The 22,341-nt window shown below is 44.3% G+C and overlaps 1 protein-coding gene across 1 annotated transcript in view; it reads right to left on the reverse strand.

The window, feature by feature from the left end:
* Positions 1 to 553: 553 nt before the first annotated feature.
* The window catches only part of CCDC186 (coiled-coil domain containing 186), a 38,023-nt gene continuing 16,235 nt past the window's right edge, over positions 554 to 22,341 (reverse strand). The window contains exons 3-16 of the mRNA XM_075534640.1: positions 21,515 to 21,641; positions 19,638 to 19,766; positions 18,452 to 18,664; positions 16,803 to 16,922; positions 14,033 to 14,137; positions 13,322 to 13,420; positions 13,103 to 13,189; positions 11,685 to 11,827; positions 8,393 to 8,648; positions 7,650 to 7,839; positions 6,248 to 6,328; positions 3,602 to 3,812; positions 2,381 to 2,600; positions 554 to 1,714 (exon numbers count right to left, since the gene is read on the reverse strand). Of these exons, the coding sequence (XP_075390755.1) occupies positions 1,631 to 1,714; positions 2,381 to 2,600; positions 3,602 to 3,812; positions 6,248 to 6,328; positions 7,650 to 7,839; positions 8,393 to 8,648; positions 11,685 to 11,827; positions 13,103 to 13,189; positions 13,322 to 13,420; positions 14,033 to 14,137; positions 16,803 to 16,922; positions 18,452 to 18,664; positions 19,638 to 19,766; positions 21,515 to 21,641 (2,065 nt within the window). The 3' untranslated portion in view covers positions 554 to 1,630. The remainder of the gene's footprint in view (positions 1,715 to 2,380; positions 2,601 to 3,601; positions 3,813 to 6,247; positions 6,329 to 7,649; positions 7,840 to 8,392; positions 8,649 to 11,684; positions 11,828 to 13,102; positions 13,190 to 13,321; positions 13,421 to 14,032; positions 14,138 to 16,802; positions 16,923 to 18,451; positions 18,665 to 19,637; positions 19,767 to 21,514; positions 21,642 to 22,341) is intronic.

A 22,341-nucleotide genomic window follows, 5' to 3' on the forward strand; every position in this document is an offset into this window, starting at 1 on the left:
ATTTAAAAAGACACGAGTAAAACATCTTTGAACTTGTATTTCCAGCAGAAGGGTGAAAAAAAAAAACCAATTTGATTTTGAATGGCAACAAAGAACTCAACACTACAGAGAAAAATGTTACTATCACCGGATCACCTAATCCTTCGAAAATACATTATCTTTTAAAACGATAATGCTAAATTGATTTTTTTTCAATGCTAAAACACATTAAAGGGATATTACCACTTCTGAGCCCAACTTTTAGAATACATACTGGTACGATTCTCTAAAGGCTTTTAACCTGTCACCCCCACACTTACTTCTCTGAAGAAGAGGGAAAATAACCCAAAATTCAAAACATAAATAAAGACTGTCACAACATCTTCATATCGGCCCAGGTGTCCTATACCAGAAGTGAGCCCCACAGAATGAAATATGAAAAGTCACAGCAGCAATCACAGTGTGGGAGAAACTACACGGGAGAATTCAATGGTGGAAATATGGATGCTGTGCTTCGCAATACTGAAATGCGCGTCTTAAAGAAGTATGATAAAAATCAAACAGGAGACATAAATTTGGTTAAATTATTTTGGTTACAAAGATGTATTTTGTATTTTAAATAAAAATACCAGAACATGTCATAGATGATAATTACCCTTTAGTATTTAATTATATAACCTGTAAAAAATGGTGTTCAAATAAAATGGTCAACTGTCTCTCATTTTGCTGATTTCTTGGGGGAACTGATTCTTCAAAAGTATTTGAAACATGATCATATTTACCTTTCAACTCAATGTTTGTAAAGTAAATTGTTTCCATTTCAAAAAGCTCACTGTTGGTCTCCGTTCTCATGACTGAATCAAGTTCACATTTTAAACTGGCTGAAATCCACAGGGATTTGCTAAATGCACATGTTATTTAAAATCACATTTTATGTAAAAATGATTTAAAAATATTTTAACTCTTAAGTAAGCAATCAAGTCTAGAAAACACTTTAAACGACACATGAGAAACATCAAAAAAGAATGTACCTAGTGTAGATCGCTGGCAGAGGCAGCGCGATGCCTGCTCACTGCTACTCAGTCACCTCACTCTCTGATTAAGTTTAGCTTCCATGAACGTGAAAGAAGAAAATTAAAATCAAAACAAAAAGATTGCTTGAAGCACAAATAGGACCCCTGAAGAACAACTCAATGCTTATCAGTGGAATTTCAAAACATGAACATTGTTATCATCTCTGGAGATGTCTGGACATTGGAGAAAGAACGTATTAATGAATGGTGAATTCAGGCATAATTTTTGAAAGTGGGTTCATTCGGACATTCCCTATTTTAAAGAGAAGAAATGGGAGTGTGAGGTTGTTACAGCCCTGTTGGGCACTTCATATGACTACTAGCAAATGAACGAGTCTGGTTTAATAGCAGGCTCCTGCATGGCGCCACACACAGACTTCATCTCATCCACGCTACTCCCCACTCTTTACAAAGTCCCATACTGTAAACGGATACTTTTTGGTACAAATAGAGCAAAACAAGGGGTTTCACCAGCTGGCACACGAAGCAGAGATGCTCCCATCAGTAGTGGTCAGTGGCCCTTGGCCCTCGTGCAGCCTGTGTCCGTCCGTCCGTCCGTCTGCTGGAAGTACTCTGTGTCAGGTGCTCCTGGTGCTCTGTTCCAGTTCGTGCTGCTGCTTAACGAGGCGTTCTATTTCTGTCCCGAGTGTCTGCAAGTTTTCCTTTTGAAATCAAACAAGGGGGAGAGACAAAAACGGTACCATTAAGTTCGATGAAAACAACAAAGGGATTCCATTTAAAATCGTTTTACCTATAAATTTGCAACAAAGAGTTCCAATTATTTCTAAAACTATGTGTGACAACCCCTGCTTTCAATGAAGGGGGCGTGTCTACTTCAAGAGCATGATCATTACTTTCCATACATTAATGGATTGTTATAAGAGCGGTAAGAGCCCCCAATAAAATGATCTCTCAATAAAAACAAACAGAAGAGTATAATAATTATTGTTTTTCTTTTTACTGAAGCCAAAGAAACTTTTAGTCCATTAGATTTTTATTTACTAGAGTTTCAAATCTATGAGTAACCACCAAGATCTGTGTAGCCCTGTAAAAAATAAATCCTCAATCTTAAAAAGTCATGTTAATAATTAATCACAACAAAATTGATTCACAATCAATTACCAATCCACCCAGTGTCAACCTCTGGTTCTTTCTGAAAACGAACCTACAACAGAGCAAACAACTTCAGTTTAGTGTTCACTGATGTTACTGTTTCTCCATCTTCCTCACTGGTTTAACACATTAGTCCGAATGAGTACATCTCTTGGTATAGAAACTACCCACCTACGTGCCTGCCACTGGACTGCGAGAATGAGAAATGCAAATACCTTCAACGTAATATTTTTTAGTAGCGTATCCTCCAAAACCGCCTGCAGTTTTTGGTTGATCTCCAAAGAGAGTTCCAGGGTGAGCCCGCTGTCGGCGGCGTGGGAGGTGTACAGCGATGCCATGATGCCGCCCCGTCTACTTAGGTGGACTTTGTTAAAGTCAGAAGCCTCTGAAGAAAGCGTACCCGACTCTTCCCGTAAAATGTAACTCTGGATTATTCTGCCAAGCAAAAGAACCCGACCGCGTGAGTGCGCGCAGAATTATACATACATTTACACGAGTCGACGAATTAGAATCGTAAAGGTCTATGTGAGACAAGATTGTTCCTTACTTAGAAGATTTCCTAAATGACCCCATATTCATTTGAACAAGGCATTACAATTTTATATATATGCGCGCGCGCACACACACACACACACAATTTCACCCCTTTCCTTATTATTTAGATCAAAACAGTTGAGCTGCTTCTTTACTTAGGGGATTACCATGAATGCTTTTGGGTTTTAACTTTAGAACTGCGTTTCACTTTTTAATTTCATACTAGTAAACCAAGTTTTCTGGAAGCTTGAAATTGATTCATGTGAAAAATTCACGGTACAAACTTATAATCTAAAGACGAACTGAACCCCGAGTAAGGAGGCATGTGTGAGAGGCAGTTGGCGCCACACGGGCTCTGGGGTCAGCCAGGTCTGGGTTTCAAGGTCTCGTTGGTCACTTACAGGAGCGGTGACCTGGTTACTTGATTTGGGTCCCCTTTATCTGCAAACCTGACAAACTCACTCTCTCATGGGGCATTTGCAATAAACTCAGTGAGATGTTGCCAATCAGCAGGCAGTGCCCTGGATTTAGTAGGTGCCTGATAAAGTAGCCCACACATTCTCCCTACCTTCACCATCACATAGATCCTTTGGCCAACCAGTCAGAACACAAAAGAGAGATCCAGGGAGGTAGAAAACGTAAGCCCCAAATTCTCTGGGTATCTTTAAAACAAACAAACAAACCTCTAACAGAAAGCTTACGGTAAGGCCTGTGTTTTTATTTATCTTTGTATTCCCTAAACCAAGGCCATAATAGGTACCTGATAAAGACTGGCAACTGAATGGGTATAATTAAGAAATATTTTTGGAAGGCAGACATTTAAAATGATTAGTTTAAAAATAGCAGCTAACCGATAAGTAATAGTATTTCAGTACAAGCTGTACTACCGTAACATTACATACTTTGTTTTTTTCCTGATTTCTTCCACCAATTGTTTTATGTGGTCCTCCATGAACTCGATTTTCTCATTTTTCCGGGCATGGGCTTTCTGCAGCCGAACTATCCTCTCGATCAACAGGGCCTTGTCCACTTCCGGAAAGTTGTCCACAGCGACAGAAGAGCCCGTGTTTTCCGGAGACCGATCTTCCACGCTGCTTCGGGCATTGAGGGACCCTGAGCCAAAACCAGAACCAAAGAGGCCAGTTAGAGACGACTGAGTCTGAAATCATTTCTCCATGTTCAAAGACTCCGTCTCACGGGATTGGGCACAGAGCCCTGCTTAAGTCAGAGCTGGCCTGATTTCTTGTCCCTGAATGTACCGATGATGGATGATAGATGATGCAAGTACCAGCAAGGTCTATTTCATCCTTCAGAGGCAGGATGAAGAAATGGGAATCAGGAAACAAGAAACTCAAAAAAATGTCTGATTAATACATCTGAAGTTAGACCCAGGTTAAACCCTCAGAGTACAGAAGGTCAAGATTAGAGGTTATGTTCTAGGGTTCACCTGCATAGATTCAAGCCCCTCCCCCTCATCCTCCACTTAGTAGCCATTAGACTTAGGACAAGTTTTTATCCCTTCATGCCTTGGGTACTTTAATTCAAAACGGGAAAAACAGTATCACTTAGCCCATAGGATTTAATTCTCATTTACATGCATTATAATGTGTTTTCTATTATTTTTACCTCTATCAAAGAGCACTGCAAAGATATATTTCTACAGCCCTATTTTAGAGATTTACCTAAGATCATATAAATGACAGAGCTGCGATATAAGTCCCTATCTATAATTTCAAAGTCGGTGTTATTTCTACTACAAGAACCTTCCACTAGTATAATAGAATCCTGTTTTCCTGAAGTGCGATTCCTGGGAAGTCATAGGGTCCTGAAGGAAACCTGGCCGGGCGGTAGTTTCAGCACTCCCAGGGACCCTACAGAACAAAACAGAACTGCCCCTGTGGGCTCTGAGGCGGTAACCTGGCAACCTTAACAGGAGCCGAACGATGCTCCCTCAGAGCAGCTGGGGCTTCCAAGGGCTGACCTGGCGGATGGGGAGGGGCCATCTAGCTGGTTCCTGCTCACAGCAATCCCATGAACAACGGAACAGAAACCTGCCCAGCCCTGTACCACGGTCACAGGTGTTGCAGTTGAGTACACTGCTGCAGCCTTGTCAATTCATCTTGCTGAGGGTCTTTGACGCTGACCCCTGCTTCATCAAGCATGTGTCCTTCTCTGGGGACTCGCCACTCCTAAGACTGTATCCTAAAAGACAATTCTTTCCATCTTCATTTCTCAGGAACATTCTAGCTGTACTTCTTTCACCACAGATTTATTTGTTTTTCTGATGGTCCAGAAAAAGAAATGAAAGTCCCAAAAGCTTAGCTCCATTCACACCATTAAGGTGGCACTCAATGTATCGGAGACCTTCTGCGCTCCTCACGAGGCTTCCTGTAGCTAATCCCTCCGGAGGAGTGGTCCTTCTTCTTCCTCATCTGTCTTAGTCTGGAAGCTCCGCTGACATCTGTCCTCCACGAGTGAGTCCGCTGGCATTTAAAATGTCAGTAGTGTAGCTTCCAGCATCACAGTCACACACAAGACTTGTCACAGGATAACAACAGACAGAGTAGTAGATAGCATTTGTAGCATGACAAAAGATGACGTATACTATTTTAAAGGCTTAGTTAATTTTTAAATTTTGAAGCCACCTTTGTCCCGGGCAAAGTATGACAGTTTTTAAGAATGAACTATGCCTCAGCCTTTCTGACATCATCACTCTGCCCCGCTCACTGTCCTCAAGTCAGTGCTGCCTCACAGTGACCAGCAGGGTCTTCCCAGACTCTCCCTGTCCACGGGAGTCAAAAGCCCAGTCTGTCTCTGACAGGGCGGCTACTCTGGTGGCTTCAAACTGCCGACCATGCCGACCGCAGCCCAACTTGTAGCCACTCCACCACCAGGGCCCTTTCCCTACACTACACATGATGTCAATTCATGTCACCTGCTGACAAAGCTACTAAGTGCACTCGATGCCATCAGTACTGACAGAGTCCCTCTGTGTCTGTCACTCTTCACACCCGTCGCTCTCCTTAGTGCGAGTAACATTTCAAACGCTCACAGCTGAGAAATCAAGTTCAAAAGAGCAGAATGTGAGCAATGTGAAACCAGAGGGCTCCGTATGGATTTAAGTTAAAAGATTAACATATACGCGCATTTATTAACACGATACTTAATGATAACCATGTCATTAATTTTCAGGTGTTAAAAGAACTATAAAATATAAGCATATAGCGTAACCAAGTTCTCTATAGGAAGAACGGATACAAATCTGAATTGAGAAAACCAGAAACAGAATAAAGAACTTGCTGGACAGAAGGAAATCAGGTAAGTAAGGAGGCAAGTCACAGATGATACAAAATCCCAGGACAAACCTGAAACATAAAAATAATTATGATGCTTACTTGAATGCAACATTTTTACAATATAGTTATGTATCAGCCCTTTCCACAATGAAGCAAAGTCACACACACACACACACACACACACACACACACACACACACACACACACAGACTCTTAAAGGTGGTTTCTTTTTACCATCAATCCCTTTTTACCTGAAGAGCTGGAGCGACTTCCCATGCTGCTGACTTCTTTGTCATAGCTCCCAGTTTCAACCTGATCTAATTTTCTTCGAGCTGGAGGAAAAGAAATGATTCCTTGAGACAATCATTACGACAACTTACTCCTACCACCTCTGACTTTAATTGTTAAAATTAGACAAAATGTCTTAGACAAAAATGTCACAAACAAAAGCGCTTGACTACGTAGGGCAGAGAAGAGGGATTTAAGTTGCCATCCATATAAAATGACATTTGAAAATGTCCATACACACAAAAAATTCAACAATCGACAATGGTCTCACTTAGGTGGGCTGCACATTAATGTTTGGAGTTGAAGTTATTAACTTCAAGGCGTTCTGAGAGATGTGGGAGATCCCTACAGTTACAGAAAAACCCTCCATTTTCTGCGGCCCCACCAATCTCCCTTCAGTTCCATCTGCATCATCAAAGTGATTAATGGCAGCTACCTGAAATGGCCCACGGTCACTGAGTACTAAACTTCTTTGATCAGATTACTGTAAGCCACTCACTCAGCACTCACTGCTGTCAAGTGGATTCCAACGCAGAGTGGCCCTCCACAAAAACAGAACTGTCCCTGTGGGTTGTGAGGCTCCAATCTTTACGAGCCTCATCTTTCTCTCGTGGAGTAGCTGATAGAGTTGAACGGAAAGCCTTACAGTTAGCAGTCTAAGGAGTAACCCATTACGCCACCAGGGGTAGAGAAGAGTCAAAAGCCTGGAGACACATATATTTGTGGACCTAACACACAGCCCAGGGACCTAAGACCATGAACTTGGAAATAAAAGAAACCTGGAGTGCAGTCTTAGCCATTGGCTATAAACCTTTCCAGGTCTTTTCTGCTAACATCAATAATTTCTAAGTGGTTTCCAAAGCAGGGTAGAAGTACCCTTGGCACTGGAGCTGGGCAAAACTATTTACAGGGAAAAGTTGGAAGAAGGCATTAGAATTTATATTTAGTCCCATCCTTTCAAATTTTGAAATATATTTTTCCTACTGCACTTAATGGTGAGTAGTGTATATTTATCCTCTGTAACAACCATATCTGATTTGGGGAACAAATGCTCAAATTTAACTGATAGGAATATGGGATCCAAAGAGACAAACACTGAAGCATGTTCCAGTCCTCCTATCTTTGGTTCTGTGAGTAGAGGGCAATCAGTGCGGAAGACAGGCTATGGCCTTGCAAGAAGTTAAGCATTTTGGTCTAAGAACATTAGTACATTAAAAAGAACATGTCTATCCAACTATCATGTACTAGAAAACACACTTTTCTACAAAAATCTTTAATTTAAGAAGGAAAGATGGATGGATGGATGGATGGGAGGAAGGAAGGAAGGAAGGGGAAACTACTAAGACGCATGGAAGAATTGCATACCCTGCTGAAGTTGTTTGGTGAGATCTTTGATGCTAGAAGCATGTTTCCGCCTCTGAGTTACTAATTCATCTTTTAGCTCTTCTACCTGCGTGCTTAATGTCTTAACTTCCGTTTGTCTACACGTGAGCTCAGCTTGTAGGGTCTGGACTTCCTCTTTCCGTAGTTCTTCCTCCTTCAGCAATCGACTTTCCTGAGTAACAAAAGAGACAAACCCAAACAGAACTGTCAGTCTTCATCTCTCCCCACTCACGTTGGTCAGTGCGCAGGAGCGTGTCTCCCCGTCACTCCTGACCAGGCTTGTGTGCATGGAGCAGAGCAGGGCCACCCGATGCGCAGGGCCACCGGTGCCAGGGCCTCTGAACTCGTCGGTCCGAACGTCTCTGGATCGCTGCTGTGAAGGAGGATGCCCGCAGAGTGCCACAGCAGCGCGCCCTTTTTGAAACAATGGACACAAAACACAGGCACTTACAGTACCCTGTTAGGATACAGTGCAATCCCACGTGGAAATGACACACATCCATGATTCTTCTATGCAAATGAAGGGTTTCCGTGTAATTGTTTCAGAATATCAAATCTTATGATACATGGCACCATTCCAAAAGACAACGGGCATTTCGTATGGCACCTGCCATTCCCTGGGGGAGAAGAGCCTGAGCCAGCCCTGCCGTTCGTGTGCGGCGAGAGCAATGGCGTGGTGCGCCTTCCCGCCTTTCCTCAGACGTGGCCGGTAGATCCCGACTCACCAAACGAGCGCTGGCCTCTGTCATTTGCTCGCACTGGCTTTGTAACCGGCTTTCGCTGCAGGACAGCTGGTCACAGTGAGACTGCAGCGCGTTGCACTCTGACTGGAGCTGCGCGTTCTTGCTCGTCAGCTTCTCCGTGAACAGAAGGAGCTCCGACTCCCTGTCCCTGCTGCCTGCGATGTCTTTCTGGAGGTCGTTCATTGACGCGTTAAGACTGTCCACCTCTTCCTTCCGAGTTTCAACCTCCTGCTGAGCCCTAGAAACCAAGGAGCGCATTGAAGAGAAAGTTACATCAGTGAAGGACATTCGGTTAGCAGCCCAAGCGCTCTCATCAAACGGAATGCATTTTAAGGATACTTTCCTTCACTCATCCAAATACTTACGGACGCGGAAGGAGCCTGGGGGGCACATTGGTTAAAGTGCTTAGCTGCAAATGGAAAGGTGGGTGGTTCAAATGCACCATCTGCTCCATAGGAGAAAGGTGAGGTAGTCTACTTCTGCATAGGTAACGCCTTTGGGAAGGCTCTAGAAAGTTCTACTCGAACCTCAGTGCTGCTTTGAGTCAGAACTGACTTGACAGCCATGGGTTTTACGGAATGTATGCCAGGAACGAAAAGTGGTGGGTATAAACGAACGGGGGTGTCTGCTGCTCTTTCTAAGAAGCTTTTGGGTCAAGCGCAGAAATGAATATGAGAGCATTTTAAGAGGACGGCAAGGAGAGGTGTCTTCATCGAAACAAGTGGTGTTGAAGTGATGCAGGAGCTGGAGAACTCTCCCGATAAAGGGCCAGAGGGTGACCATGTAGGCATTCACGTCACATGGTCTTTGTTGGAACAGTTCCACTTGATAGCCTGAAATCATCTGGCAGAAACAACACAGGGAGCAATGAGCGTGGCTGACTCACTGTCCATGCAAAAACCAGTGGCTTAAAGGCCACAGTTTGAGGAGGCCTGGCCTCAAAGCAAAGCCAGAGCCAGTGGGAGGAAAAGCAATGCCCAGGGCAGAGGGAATAGCATGTGCTCAATCAGGGAACATACTGCCCCCTGGCGGCTAACACAAGGCTCAGGATATAGATCATCAGCATACATGCAGAAACTGCCTGGCAGAAGACAAGCGGGGAGAGGTGGGAGGGAGAAGCAGACACAGGTCATGAAGGGCCTGACAAGCCACATGAGGTGTCTGAATGGACCAAGCCATTCTCGAAGCCATTGGAAACCAAGGAGAGGCCTCACTGCACAGACTAGCTTTTCAAAAGGAGCTGGTGGTACCCGGCTATCAAAAGATATTGTGTCTGGGGTCTTAAAGGCTTGACGTTAACTAAGTGGCCATCTAGCAGAGAAACAACAAGCTCACATGGAAGAAGCAAACCAACCTGTGTGATCATGAGGTGTCGACAGAATCAGCTAAGAGGTACCAGAAGACCCAAAACAAACCAACAAAACGCACTCTTGAGAACAAGAGCAGTTGGAACAGCGACCCCAAATCCATCTGCAGACATCAGGACATCGCCTCAGAGAAGGGTCACAAGGAAGGGATGAAAGACACAATATTCCTCTGGTTCTTTGAGGCTTCCTCACCCCCCACTATCATGACCCCAGTCCTGCCTTTCAGTTCTGGATAGACCGGAGCATGCACACAGGCACAGGTAAGAGCTCACGACACACGGAATCCAGGTCAGACAAACTCCTCAGGTGCAGAAATGGGTATAGCAATACCAGGAGGGTAGGGGTAAGGTGAGAGGAGGGGAGGAAGTAGGAACTGATCGCAATGATAGACACATAATCCTCTCCCCGCACACAAGGAGATGAACAACAGAAACGTGGTTGAAGGGAGACAGTGGTCGGTATAAGACATGAAAACAATAATTTATAATTTATCAAGGGGTCAGGAAGGTGGAGGGGAGCTGACACTAAGGGCTCACATAGAAAGGAAATGTTTAGGAAATGATGATGCAGCATATGTACAAATATGCTTGGTACGATTGATGCGTGGATGGTTGTAAGAGCTGTGAGAGTCTCCAATAAAATGATAAAAAAGAAGGTGGCTGTAACTGCAGTCAGGAGTGGATGAGAGGGCAGCGAGCGGACAGCTAGCTTAGCAGCCGCTGCAGGTCTCCAGAGGGCTGCCGCCGATGGCGTGGCCTGCCAGCAGCAGCAGTGCAAACGGAAACCAGGAGACAGATGTGAAAGCGCTTGAAGAGTGGCCGGCCATCAGCAACGTTTTTTGCATGGTCAGATGCTGGAAGGGGCAAGAAGGGCCCAGGCTGACTCTTGGGCTCCCAAGTTGGATCATTAAGATGATGGGACAATGGCCCTCCCTGAGTCAGCGCCAACTGGAGCAGCTCGTTTATGAGAGGACAGGTGAGCGCAGCCATCGGGGCTGGGGATGCTGGGAAGGTCCTGCAGCACAAGGTGAGAATTACTGGGCTCATGCAGGGCGGCGTCAGGTGAGCACAAAAAAGGCAGCAGGTGAAGCCTGGGGCCAGAAAGGCGGGTGGAAGACCGGGAGCAGGTGGTGAACATGAAGCCACCAGAAAGGAGAGCGGGAGTGTGGATCGGCAGGCGCGTGTGGAGAGAACTACTAGATTCAGAGAGCAACAGAATGTCTTCCACAACCACAGATGGGAGGAAAGGGACCAGCTGCAGGAGCACACGCTACGGCAGGAAGTGGAGAGAGCCTTCTTGTTTTGTTTTTTTCTGAGACGACATCACCATCTTTGAAGAGTAAGTGGAAAAGTAATGGGGTGGCCAGAAGTGCGGCGACTCACGGAAGGCTTGGAACAGATGTTGGCAAGGGGTAGGGGAGGCCCTGGTCACGGACACGAGGGAGGGCTCAGATTTACAGCCACGCCAATATAGTGGGTGGTGGGGATTTCGTTAGCGACACTCAGCAGCGTGGCTATCTGTGAGGCCCAGAGAAGAAGCTATTTGGATTCACTGTGAGTACAGGCTCTGCCAGGGGCAGACTGAGACGGCTTAGCTAACTCACGGAGGAAGAGGCCCAGGAGTGGGTCCCATCATCACAAACATCTTACCGACCTTTAAAGAAAAACCACTGTGCACGCATAAGACTTGGAAAGCTAGGAACAGACTAAACCCAATCATCCTTTCAGAGATGGCTTCCACCGATGTTCAAGGAATATAAACTTTGATTTTAGAAGTCATGATAGACACTTAAAAAGACTTCTAAAAAGTCAAACTAAGATAGAAATTGTAAATATATATATACATTTTCCAAACAGTAACTGCATTTAAGTCCGAATCCTGAGACACAGTGAGTCCTCAGTGTATACCTCTGAAACTGCTCCTGTAACTGATCAGCAACTTTCAATTTGTCCAGTAAATTCTGAATTTCAGTTTTCTGGCGATTAATGATTTCCTTATATTTTGATAATTCATCTTCTGTTCTTAATCGTTCATCTTCTAGACATTTCACCTATGAAATAATCATGACCAAGTTAAAGTACAAGCAGTAGCTTCTCAATCCCCTGTAAACTAGTGTAACACAGTAATAATCTGAGTTCTGAATCAGTATTCGATGATCTAAAGAACACACAATGATGAGAAGCTAAAATTCCTCGGCCAAATGGATGGACACAGTGGCTGCAGCTACGGGCTCAGGCATAGAAGCCAGGCCTGGGCAGTGTCTCATTCTGTCACAGAGAGGGCCACTGAGCCAGTACCTAACAGCGACACAGCGGCCTGAGTGTGCAGCTCAGCGCTCTCATGCTTTAGCCATGGCAGTTAGAGCATGTCCCACCCACCTCAAAAGAACTGGCCTGGAAAAGAGACAGGGAAGTACATAGCATTCCCTGTGATCGTTCTGGACAGGTGTGAATTATCTGAAATTCAGAGAGGTCCTTTAAAAGCCCGAGTTTGAAGTAAATGCATGATACACACTGATCCCACGTTTCAGAGTCATCCAGCAAACCACCCAAGGGGGAAAATGGAGCACTAAGAATACTGGCTCCAAAACAGAAGAAAATGTACAATCGATTGTGGTGTTAATGTGGTACAACTCTCTTGAGTAAACTTAAAGCATTCAATTGTATGGTATGTGCCACTGAAGCTACTAAACTAAACAAAACCCCCTCACTTCCCTCAAGTCAATTCTGGCTCACGAAGACAGGGTGGGACTGCCCCCTTTAAGACATTAAATCTTTACAGGAGTAGACAGCCTCATCTTTATATCTAGGAGAGGCGGGCGAGTTCGAACCACTGGCCTTGTGGTTAGCAGCTCATTTCTCTGTCACCAGGGCTCCCGTTCAGTCATGGTCTTATATTAAAAAGGCTAAACAATAAAGACGATAAACACTGGATAGATTGTTAGAAATTAAAACTGTATCCACCTAAGGCTGTTAAACATACCCAGGAGAAATACAGTCTTCCTATTGTTTTTCTGACATCCACTGGTCTAAGGCCCAACTATCTTACACTGATGCTGAGGAGCCTCCCTGTAGATCCGAGGCCCAGGCTTAAGTTAAAGACAGCCAATGTGCTCTGACCCAGGTATGCTCGGCAAACACGTGGCCGAGATGGAAACTGAGGACGTTTCACTCCACAAGAATGCGTGTTGTTGCTGTTCGAATCCTCTGAGCTGTTTCACTTTGGAAAACTGGCATATAAACCTCGTTTCCTCTCCATTAAACACCATCCGAATGAAACGCAGTATTTACCCCGTGGCTGGCACCACAGCTACTGACTGGATTACCTTTGTCCTCAGCGTCCACAGCTCATCCGTGCCCTCCTTCCATGCTCTCTTCAGGTCTTCCAGTTCCTTTATTTTGGCATGATGCATCTTGGAGCAGGGTTAGGAGGAAGCACAATCATGAAGCACTAAGCCAAGTATAACATGTATCGTCCTTAGAACACACGACAACAAATGCATCTAGGAAGCAGTACTCCCCATCTGCATATAAGAACTACTCACCTCTAGCTGGTCAGATTTTTCTTGCATTTGTTTTTCAAGTTCTCCTTTTGTGACTCTGAGCTTTGCATCAAGCTCGTTCGATTTAATTTCTTCGGACTCCTAATGAAATGAATGGTGTCGTTTTAAGGTTTTATACTTTGAAAAGTGAAGAAGGCGGGGCACCTCCACTGGTCTGTGAAGCCCAGAGGGCGTGTCAGGTATGGAAAGACAAGCGCCCCAAAAGCAGAGCATGACTTCAGTTTGGTGTGGACGGGGAGGGTAACAAACTCGAGTCACGTAATACAATGTGGTTTGGCTGATTGTGGCCAGTTCTACATTTCCTGGTACTCTTTCATTCTTCTGCCAGTTTGAGGTTTGCATTTGGCTGAAAACTTTTCTAACGGGCTCTCTATTGAAGCTGCATATGCTTCCACATAGCAAATCACCTGGTTTACTTAACTGCCCTACTACATCCAGTCTACACCTCACACCTTGCAAACTTTCACGAGGCAAGCCTGCTGCTGATGGGTAGCATCAGTAAGATGTCTTTTTGAAAAGAGAGAAGCTGATACTAAGGGCTCAAGCAGAAAGCAAATGTTTTGAGAATGATGATGGCAACAAATGTACAAACGTGCTTGATACAATGGACGGATGGATGGATTGTGATAAGACTTGTACGAGCCCCCAATAAAATGATTTAATTAAGAAAAAGAAAAGAGAAGAGCAGCGCACCTGATAGGTTTTAATCATGTCCTGGCAGTTTTTTCTTATCTGTTCTGCTTCTTCCTTGGCTTGGGTTAACTTTGTTGTCGTTTCTCGGAGTTTATCTTTGGTTTCCTGCATTGACATGAAAACACTGGTCACAGGGTGTGGGAAGAGTGCTGGTCCTAGCACTGTCCTTGAGGGGTCTGATACAATCCAAGTACTACTATTTGATTTCTGCCCAAAACTTGAAAATTCAGTCTGCAGTTAATTAATAGCCATTAAAGTTTAATCTATAAATTGGAAGCAAATTTCTAAAAGTTATTCACTTTCATCTCTGCCAAGACAAGAAAAGTAAAGCATTAATGCTTAGCACATACATTTAAAAGAAACCCTTTGGTTTCTAAGTGTGGTAACGATTCTAATTGCCGTAATTTGGTTTCCGTTCCTAACTAGTCTCTGAATAGAGCCATTCGGAAGGCTTGCAGAAACGCTCGTGAAACCCAAGGACTTCCCTGGGGTTTTCCTTCAGACTTACCTGCTCTGATTCTTTCTGACCACCTGGCAGTTACGCTCCTTCCTCTCACTCAGCACCTCACAATGTCCGCCATCCCTTTCCCTTCCACCTCCTCCAGGGAGTCCTCCTTCCTTCCCGCCCTTGCCCTGCAGCAGCTGCTCCACAAGCCCCCTTCAGAGAACCCATGGGCCTCACGGTGCAGGCTAGCAGCCGGGTTGCAAAGGAGAATTTCGTGATCACTGCCTCCTAGTGGCTTTCCCTGCTTATCCCTTCCAGACAGAGGTAGATGCTGCTACCCTGCCTTCCCAGACAGCAGCCAGGGCACCGCCCCACGACTTAGGTTTCCTCCATTAAGCAGACACTTCTCAACCGTTTTCTCCTTCTGTCCGCACCTTTCTTTAAATGACTGCAGCTGAGCTCAGGGGGGTGGCTCTTCCTGGTGGCTCTTTCCCTGTCTCTGTAGTTTCTTTAGAGACACCTGCATCTTGTCCGCTGCGGTCTCTTTCTCCAAAAACCGAGCTCACTAAGGTTAATGGGGCCTCTAGGGAGCCTATGAGTCTGAGACTCTTGTTTACAAGAGTAGAAAGCCGCAGCTGGTGGGTCTGAACAGCCGACCCTTGCAGATCACAACGGCCCACTGTGTAAGCGCCACACCACCAAGGCTCTTGGGATCTGTCTCCTCAGTTCAGGGCAAGGACTCTGCTGCGTTCCTCTCTGCGCCACTTTGTTTCCTTCTCTCAAGGGCCACTGTCTTGCGCTGTGTATCTACTATGTCTGGGCACCTTTGTCTGTTCTGCTGTCTCCGGTTCCCAAGGGCGAGGGCAAACCTGGTCCCTGTCACTCCACGAAGCAGGGCCATATCACAACTACACATGCATCCTTGTATCCGGAGGCTGACACTGCCGCCCACTAGCCACGTGCAGAAAACAGGCCACCCAGATCCCATCCCTCGACCTTCGCAGAAAGTGCTAGGTTTCCTCTGGCTTTTCTTCCTCCACATCACCTGATACAGTACTGTGTCCACACAGAGGCCTCCTACCCTCCCTGATAATAGCAAATGTAAATATAAGGGCACGATGAGCCCTGCTGACTAAGAATTAGTTCACATGGCACCCTATCAGTATGGTTTCACACAGTATCATCGAGTCTGTTTCTAAAAACAAGGCTACTGATCATTTCTATAGCCTTTCCCCCCTTCTGGCTTAAGTCCTATTTCGGGGTTGCTCTTTTTCTCCATAGTCCAACACCCTCAGAATTTGATGACCTCTAATGCAAGCTCATTTAGGGCTTGAATTTATGGCATCAGATTCTAGCTTTGATTTTGCTTTATTTTTCCATTGTTTCTGACAGTCAACAAACAGATCAGCGGTTCTCAACCTGTAGGTTGCGACCCCTTTGGGGGTTGCAAGACCCTTTCACAGGGGTCGCCTAAGACCATCGGAAAACACATTATTTCTGATGGTCTTAGGAACCGAGACACCGCTCCTCTATCCGTCTCCAGGCGGGTCCGCCCACAGGCAGATTCACCCACCTATGAGTGCCTGGCGTGAGTGAAGACTGTGACTGAAGCTACACCCTGCTTCAAGACAATGTTTCATTTATTTGTTATTAGAAATAAGTATTTCACACTATAGACTTACATATTGTTTGTGGTGAATCACTATGCATTAATTATGTTCAAGTTCTAACAATGAAAATACATTCTGCATATCAGATATTTACATGACCATTCATAACAGTAGCAAAATGAGTGATGAAGTAGCAACAAAAATAACTTTAAGGTTGGGGGTGGTCGCCACAACAAGAGGAACTGTATGAAAGGGTCTTGGCCTTAGGAAGGTGCAATAGACACAGTATCAAGGGGATCCAAGTCATAACAAATACATAAGGAAAATTATTCTAGCCTTAAAATCTTAATTATCTTCAAAATGGAAATAATATTTATTATAAGAATCATAGCATCTTTGATAATTTAAATTTTTCTCAGTTTTCTTTTGGTAGTGTTTAGATTCTGCCCTCTCCATTGGTGTCCTGCCCTGCCCCCCACCAAGACCATGTTTAATATAAAATGTAACATTAAAAGTGCTGAAAGAACCAGGATAATTTGGGGTTGTAAATGATAAAATATAACATTCCAACAAATTTGAAATATGAAGCACCCAAGGAAGTATTCTTTTTACAAACACCAAATATCCTGGCGCAGGCTGTTTGCCTCATCAACTGCTGCCACATTTGTTCTTAAAACTGAGTCTAAGAAAGGTTTGATTGATTGCTGTCACCTACCTTGTGTGAATCCATTTCAACTTTCAATTTGTTCTGGGCCCATTTTACTTTGATGAGGTGCGAGTTGATATCTTCTTTTAATTTGTCCAACTCTCTGATGAGTCTAGTTGTTTCACCTTCCTAAAATAACAGCACCAGGTCATATTTTTCACGTAAACAATCCACCAGTTACGTACGTTGTCCTCCAACATGACGGTCCCCCAGGGGCTGTGCCAGGTGGCCCCCACCTGATCTTGCACAGCGGGCTGCAGGTCTTAGTCTTAAATACAAGCTAACAGAGAACCGCGGTATTTCACCACACGAAAATGACAGAAAATTCCATTTTCTGTGTCTACAGATGAACTTTTATTAGACAGTAATCCCCCTCACTGGTGGGCGTACAAATTAGCGACGGCTGCTTTCCAGGCACAGTGGAGGAGGGGGGGGACTGCAGCACCGACGACCCTAAGCCTGCAAAGCCTAGTGAGTGGGTCTCCTCTGGCCCTTTACCTTTGTCCAGAGGCCCTTACTTTCTTCCCCGTCCTACGACGTTTGCACCTCACAGTGACAAGCCTGCGGGGAAACTGCATCAATTCTCGACACGGCTGCTTGCTTGCTTATTTTCTGGTTTAAGACGATGCCTGTTCTAAGCCACCCTCCAACTAAGAGTAATTCCAAGTTTGTGAAGATAATTTTGGAGAAATTTCTCCAATCCCTTTTCTTCCATTTAGTAATTAATTGAAAGACATCTTTCTTGCAAAAAAAATTGAATCTCTACTTTTCTATTTACTCCATTACATTCCTTCCAAATCACAGAGAGCCTAAAATTCACTTTGAAATGACATGAAACTGATTCAAAGTTCAAATTATAAGAGGGCAGTGAATTAGCCCATCAAATTAATAGACGTAAAGATGGCCTGCATTTGTATTTTAGCTAACTGGCTGTGTGAGCATATGCCTAGCTCTATATTTCTTCCCAAAGGGCTGACAGTAAAGGTGAGAGATGAACAAAATTTGCTTTGTCAGAATTCTTGAGAACATTTCCAAATGAAAACTTAACAACGAAAAACTACCACTTATCACGTAAAAGTGATACTGCAGTAAGAACATGACCATGCCCCACCAGGCTGCTTCTACTCCCTGGGCCGCTGAGTCGCTCAGTAACTATCTGAGTCATGGCCAGCCTCCAAGGGCATGTTTTTCTGTAAGAAAGATATCAAAGTGTTCCTACAGTACGCTTTTTCATTGAGATACTACTCAAAGTATATTTCCAGCTAAAGCATCCTTAACATTTGACACCACTAGGCCCACAGTTTACCACAATAAAGTCTCCCTGTAAAGAAAAATCTCCTTCCTCCTACAAATTTATATCAAAAGCTTTAAAAGGGCTCTCCATCAAAGTGAACTAAGAAGCAGTACATGTCGATACCTTCATCCACTCCCACCCCAACCTCTCTGGCAGGCATTTAAGATTGAAACATACCAACTACATACATGCATATTAAGTTTGTCAAGGTATCAGGATGCCGACCACATTCACATTCTTCAGAAGGAAGCTACTCTAGGAACACAACGCTGTCATGCTTCACCAGGCTGTGTTGTGGTGATCGATTAAACAGGACACACAGAGAGGACATGTCAACACTGGGCAGAAACGGCACAAGGTATACCTTCGTCTCATACAGCTGGTGCAGCCTTCCTTTTTCCTGAGAAAGCTGCTTGATTTTGTTAGTGTTTTTCTCACATTCCTTATTTGCATCTCTAAGTTTCCTCTCAAGTAGCTCTTTTTCCTTTCGGAGGTCTAAAGATTCCTTCTCACCTCGGACGTACTTCATTACCATTGCCTCTTTTTCCTGGCGGGCCTCTTCACATTTTTTGCTGGCCTTTGGGAAAAAATGTTAGTCAGAATTAATGACATCGTACTTTTCAAACAATAACAAACTGAGGTAAGCTTTTCCCAGGATCTTCCAAATGTGTCTTTTGGTCGTCACACTGCATTTCCGGGATGACGTGCCCACGCAATTTGAAAATAACATGGAAAACACTGACGTTACAGGACAAAGCAATGCATTAAGCCATAACTCAGTCTCATCCAGGTGCGCAGCCAGCTTTCATTCAGCAGACGTATTTGGTCCTTTCTGTGACTTCCCCCATTGATATGCTGGGTCCAGTCAGACCCTGATCCCCCAGTCAGTCCACGGGGACAGTGAGAGATGAGGTCTCGAGCCCAGTCAGGTCAGGAGTTAGAATTGAGACCTCTTATCCTACCCACACAAATAACGGCCACTAGGGTCCAACGTGCTCCACCTTCAGTGCGAGGGTGGGCGCCATCAAGTCCCTCTCTGGAATAAATGCAACTAACAAGGTGCATCTGGTCCACCTGGCCCAAGAGGAGTGGTAAATCTTCACAGTTCTGAAAACGATAATCGCCGCTCAAGCTGCCTTGAAGTGTGAGGTTCAAATCCATTCTCCCAGTCTGGCCTGAGAAAGGGGGAAATGTCAACCTGTACAATTAGACTGGGGAGTCCATGTGTAGACTGGGTGGGGACATGGGTGTTTGCACTGGCCTGTGCTGGGATTGTATGCAGCAAAGGATGGGATGGAAAGAGACGAGGCGGGGACTCCTTTCCTTGTGCATTCTACATGCATCCGTCATTAATTTCAGTTGCTCTTAATAAGCGCGTATTTATGTAGTGGTTTAGCATGTTCAGAATGGCTAACTTTTATAGGAGAGTAAAGCTATTGCTCTTAATACACCAATGACGTCCCAAATGCTATACCAGGGCTACTTTATTTTAATAGACAAGAAAAATCACGACAGTATCAAGCTAAGAATGACAAGATGTGAAAAAACACCTGTTCCATCCGATGGGCCATCTCTTTATGTAATTGCTGGATTGCATTTTTGGCGGCAATGTCTTGAGCTACGAGTTTATCTTTGGAAGCTTTAACTTCTTTATTCAGTTCCTCTGTTCTTGATTCCAACTGTAAAGAAAGTGAATTCCATATTACCTTTAGGTGTGGCACGGGAACCACTAGCACCTCAGAGGAGGACAGAAAACACAAACACGAGGGAAGCCGAGCAGGCAAACCAACATTCAAGGTTGGCAACATCCCTCTAGCCACTGGGATCAAGTTTTTATCCAGCAGAAGCAATCCTGATCAAGTACGGTGCGTATGGAAGCTCTAGCCAGTCACTAAAGAAATAATCAAAAGAACAGTGAAAGAAAAAGCCATCAGAGAAAGGAGCACGTTGCATTATAAAATATTCACTTAACACCCAAAAGAAAGCAGAAAAAGAACAGAGCAGCCATAGACAAACAATCGAGAGACTCCTGCCACCCCAGAATTTTAGTCGGAAGTGTCATTTTCTAAGTGCTAGCAAAAGAAGAAACAATTCAATTTTCAGTTTCTTCTGGAGACAGAAAAATCACTAACAAGCTGCTGAAAGGAGCAGGTGTGGTCCCTCTGTCTGTTGAGGGTAGCACCTGACTGACCACCAAAATAGTGACTCGGCCCTTTCGGAGGTTTCTGAGCACCGTGCAGTTCAAAGACTGATTTACATGGACTGCATGGCATCTGAAGCACATAAAACTCAGGATTTAAGGCCAAAGGATTTTTACAACTATAGTCACATGGCAACTGTGTAAAAGTGTATTACTTATGCCAAGGCATAAACAAGTGGAACTTCTGGTTATTACAACATGTTGACTTTGACTGGTATTGTGCAATTTCCTGTGATAGGTGTGGAGCACAAGGAAAGACGCCGGAGGCCAACCGTTTCTTTCTCATCCACAGGAGAAGCTACGGAGCAGCTGAGCTTTGCTCCTGGTCTATGTATCCACTTGTTGCTCCACGCAGAACAGTGAGAGGCACCAAAGAGGGAGTATGAGAGAAAGAGAGAGAAGGAGGCGGGGAGCAGAGAGAAGAGACACAGAAAGAAAGGCAAGAAAACGAGATAAGCTAGGGAAAATAGCTAGGCATATCAAATGACGAGCCAATCTTCGCAGTATAAAACTCAGGCCATCGAATCAATTCCAATTCACAGCTATCCTACAGGACCCTAAAGTAAGGTTTCCAGATTTTAACATTGGTAAAGCGGGACACCATTGATAAAACTCATATCCTGGCGAAATAGCCACATGGCAGCCAAAAACCGTATACCCTAGCTTGTCATGAATTCTTTCCAAAAATGAGAGGACTTTTTAAAAACGTTGTAGGATGCGGGAAAAATTGTTCAAAAGCGGGAGTTGGGTCACCTTGTCCTAAAGCAGAACTGCCCCTGGGGTCCCCGAGGCTGGGAATCTTTCTAGAGCAGTAGGCCTCATCTTTTTCCTGGGGAGCAGCTGGTGGCTTCAAACTGCTGCTCTTGTGGGTTGCAGTCCCTCACACAGCCCGCCCATGGGACAATTCTAATGTCAGCTATAAACTTGTAAAGTATGTTGCTCCTTCCCTTCACTTGCACAAGTAGTTTGTCAAATCAACTTGCCTTCTACTCCCAGATGTCTACAATACAAAATACAATCACATAGATCACTTAAAAACGTGGGTTTGTTTTGAAAATTTGAACACTCTTTTCCACTCTACAGAAAAGACTGCTTTAAGTATTAAGTCATTCTCTGTACTTAATGTCCATAATTAAACTTCCAAAAGTTTAATTTTTATACAACTCATCAGGGAGCATTTATCTTATAAATTAAAATAAGGATATCAAGGAGTTGCCATTTTTTTACCTGTTTAATTGTGTTCACATGCTGCTTCTCTGTTTCTGTTCTTTTTTTAAGTTCTTCTCTCAAATTGTCTTTTTCTGAGCAAATATCTAAAATGAGCTCTTGATGCCTCTTGTTTTCTTTAATTAATCTAAAATGTGAAAAGGGCAGAACAGGTAAAATATAAGTAAAGATGGGGCTGAGATGTGGAATAGAATCCATCTGCATATTAGGAAGTAGAGAGCAGTGATTAATAAGTCGACATTCCGAGGTCATCTTTTTAAGTTACACATTTTACTTTGCCTAAGATTCTCTGGCAAATAAGATTATCATCATTTTCTTGGTAAATTGTGTATTTCATGAAATGAACTCAGATAACGGCAATGACGCCCGTTTAAGTACATGCTTCTGGGAACCTCAACTATGCATCTCCCTCTTCAGATCAGCAATCCTAAACCGGAAGGAAGCGAGTGCGTGTCTCAGGGACTCGTGATGCACACTTTGGTGGTCAGTTCCCTGAGGTGCAGGGAAGTGGGGCTGCTACCATCGGTATCAAATGGGTCAAGAACCCCGAACTCCCTGCCACGAAGTCAATCCTGACTCCTAACAACCCTGTAGACCTAAGGGTTTCCGGGGCTTACTGTACATCGTCATGATTAAGGCTTTTCCTGTCTCACTTTGTTGTTGTTGTTGATTTTTTGTATGAAATCCAGGATAGGTAGCTGAATTAATGGCTTCCTGGGGGCATGGCCAGGGAGGGCGTGAGAAATCGGAAGCCAGTGGTGATGCATCCAAGAACGAAGAAAATGTTCTGAAACTGAGGGTGGAGATGATTGGGCAATTCTTCTCGA

The sequence above is a fragment of the Tenrec ecaudatus genome, chromosome 16 (genome assembly GCF_050624435.1).
Source record: "Tenrec ecaudatus isolate mTenEca1 chromosome 16, mTenEca1.hap1, whole genome shotgun sequence".
NCBI lineage: Eukaryota > Metazoa > Chordata > Mammalia > Afrosoricida > Tenrecidae > Tenrec > Tenrec ecaudatus.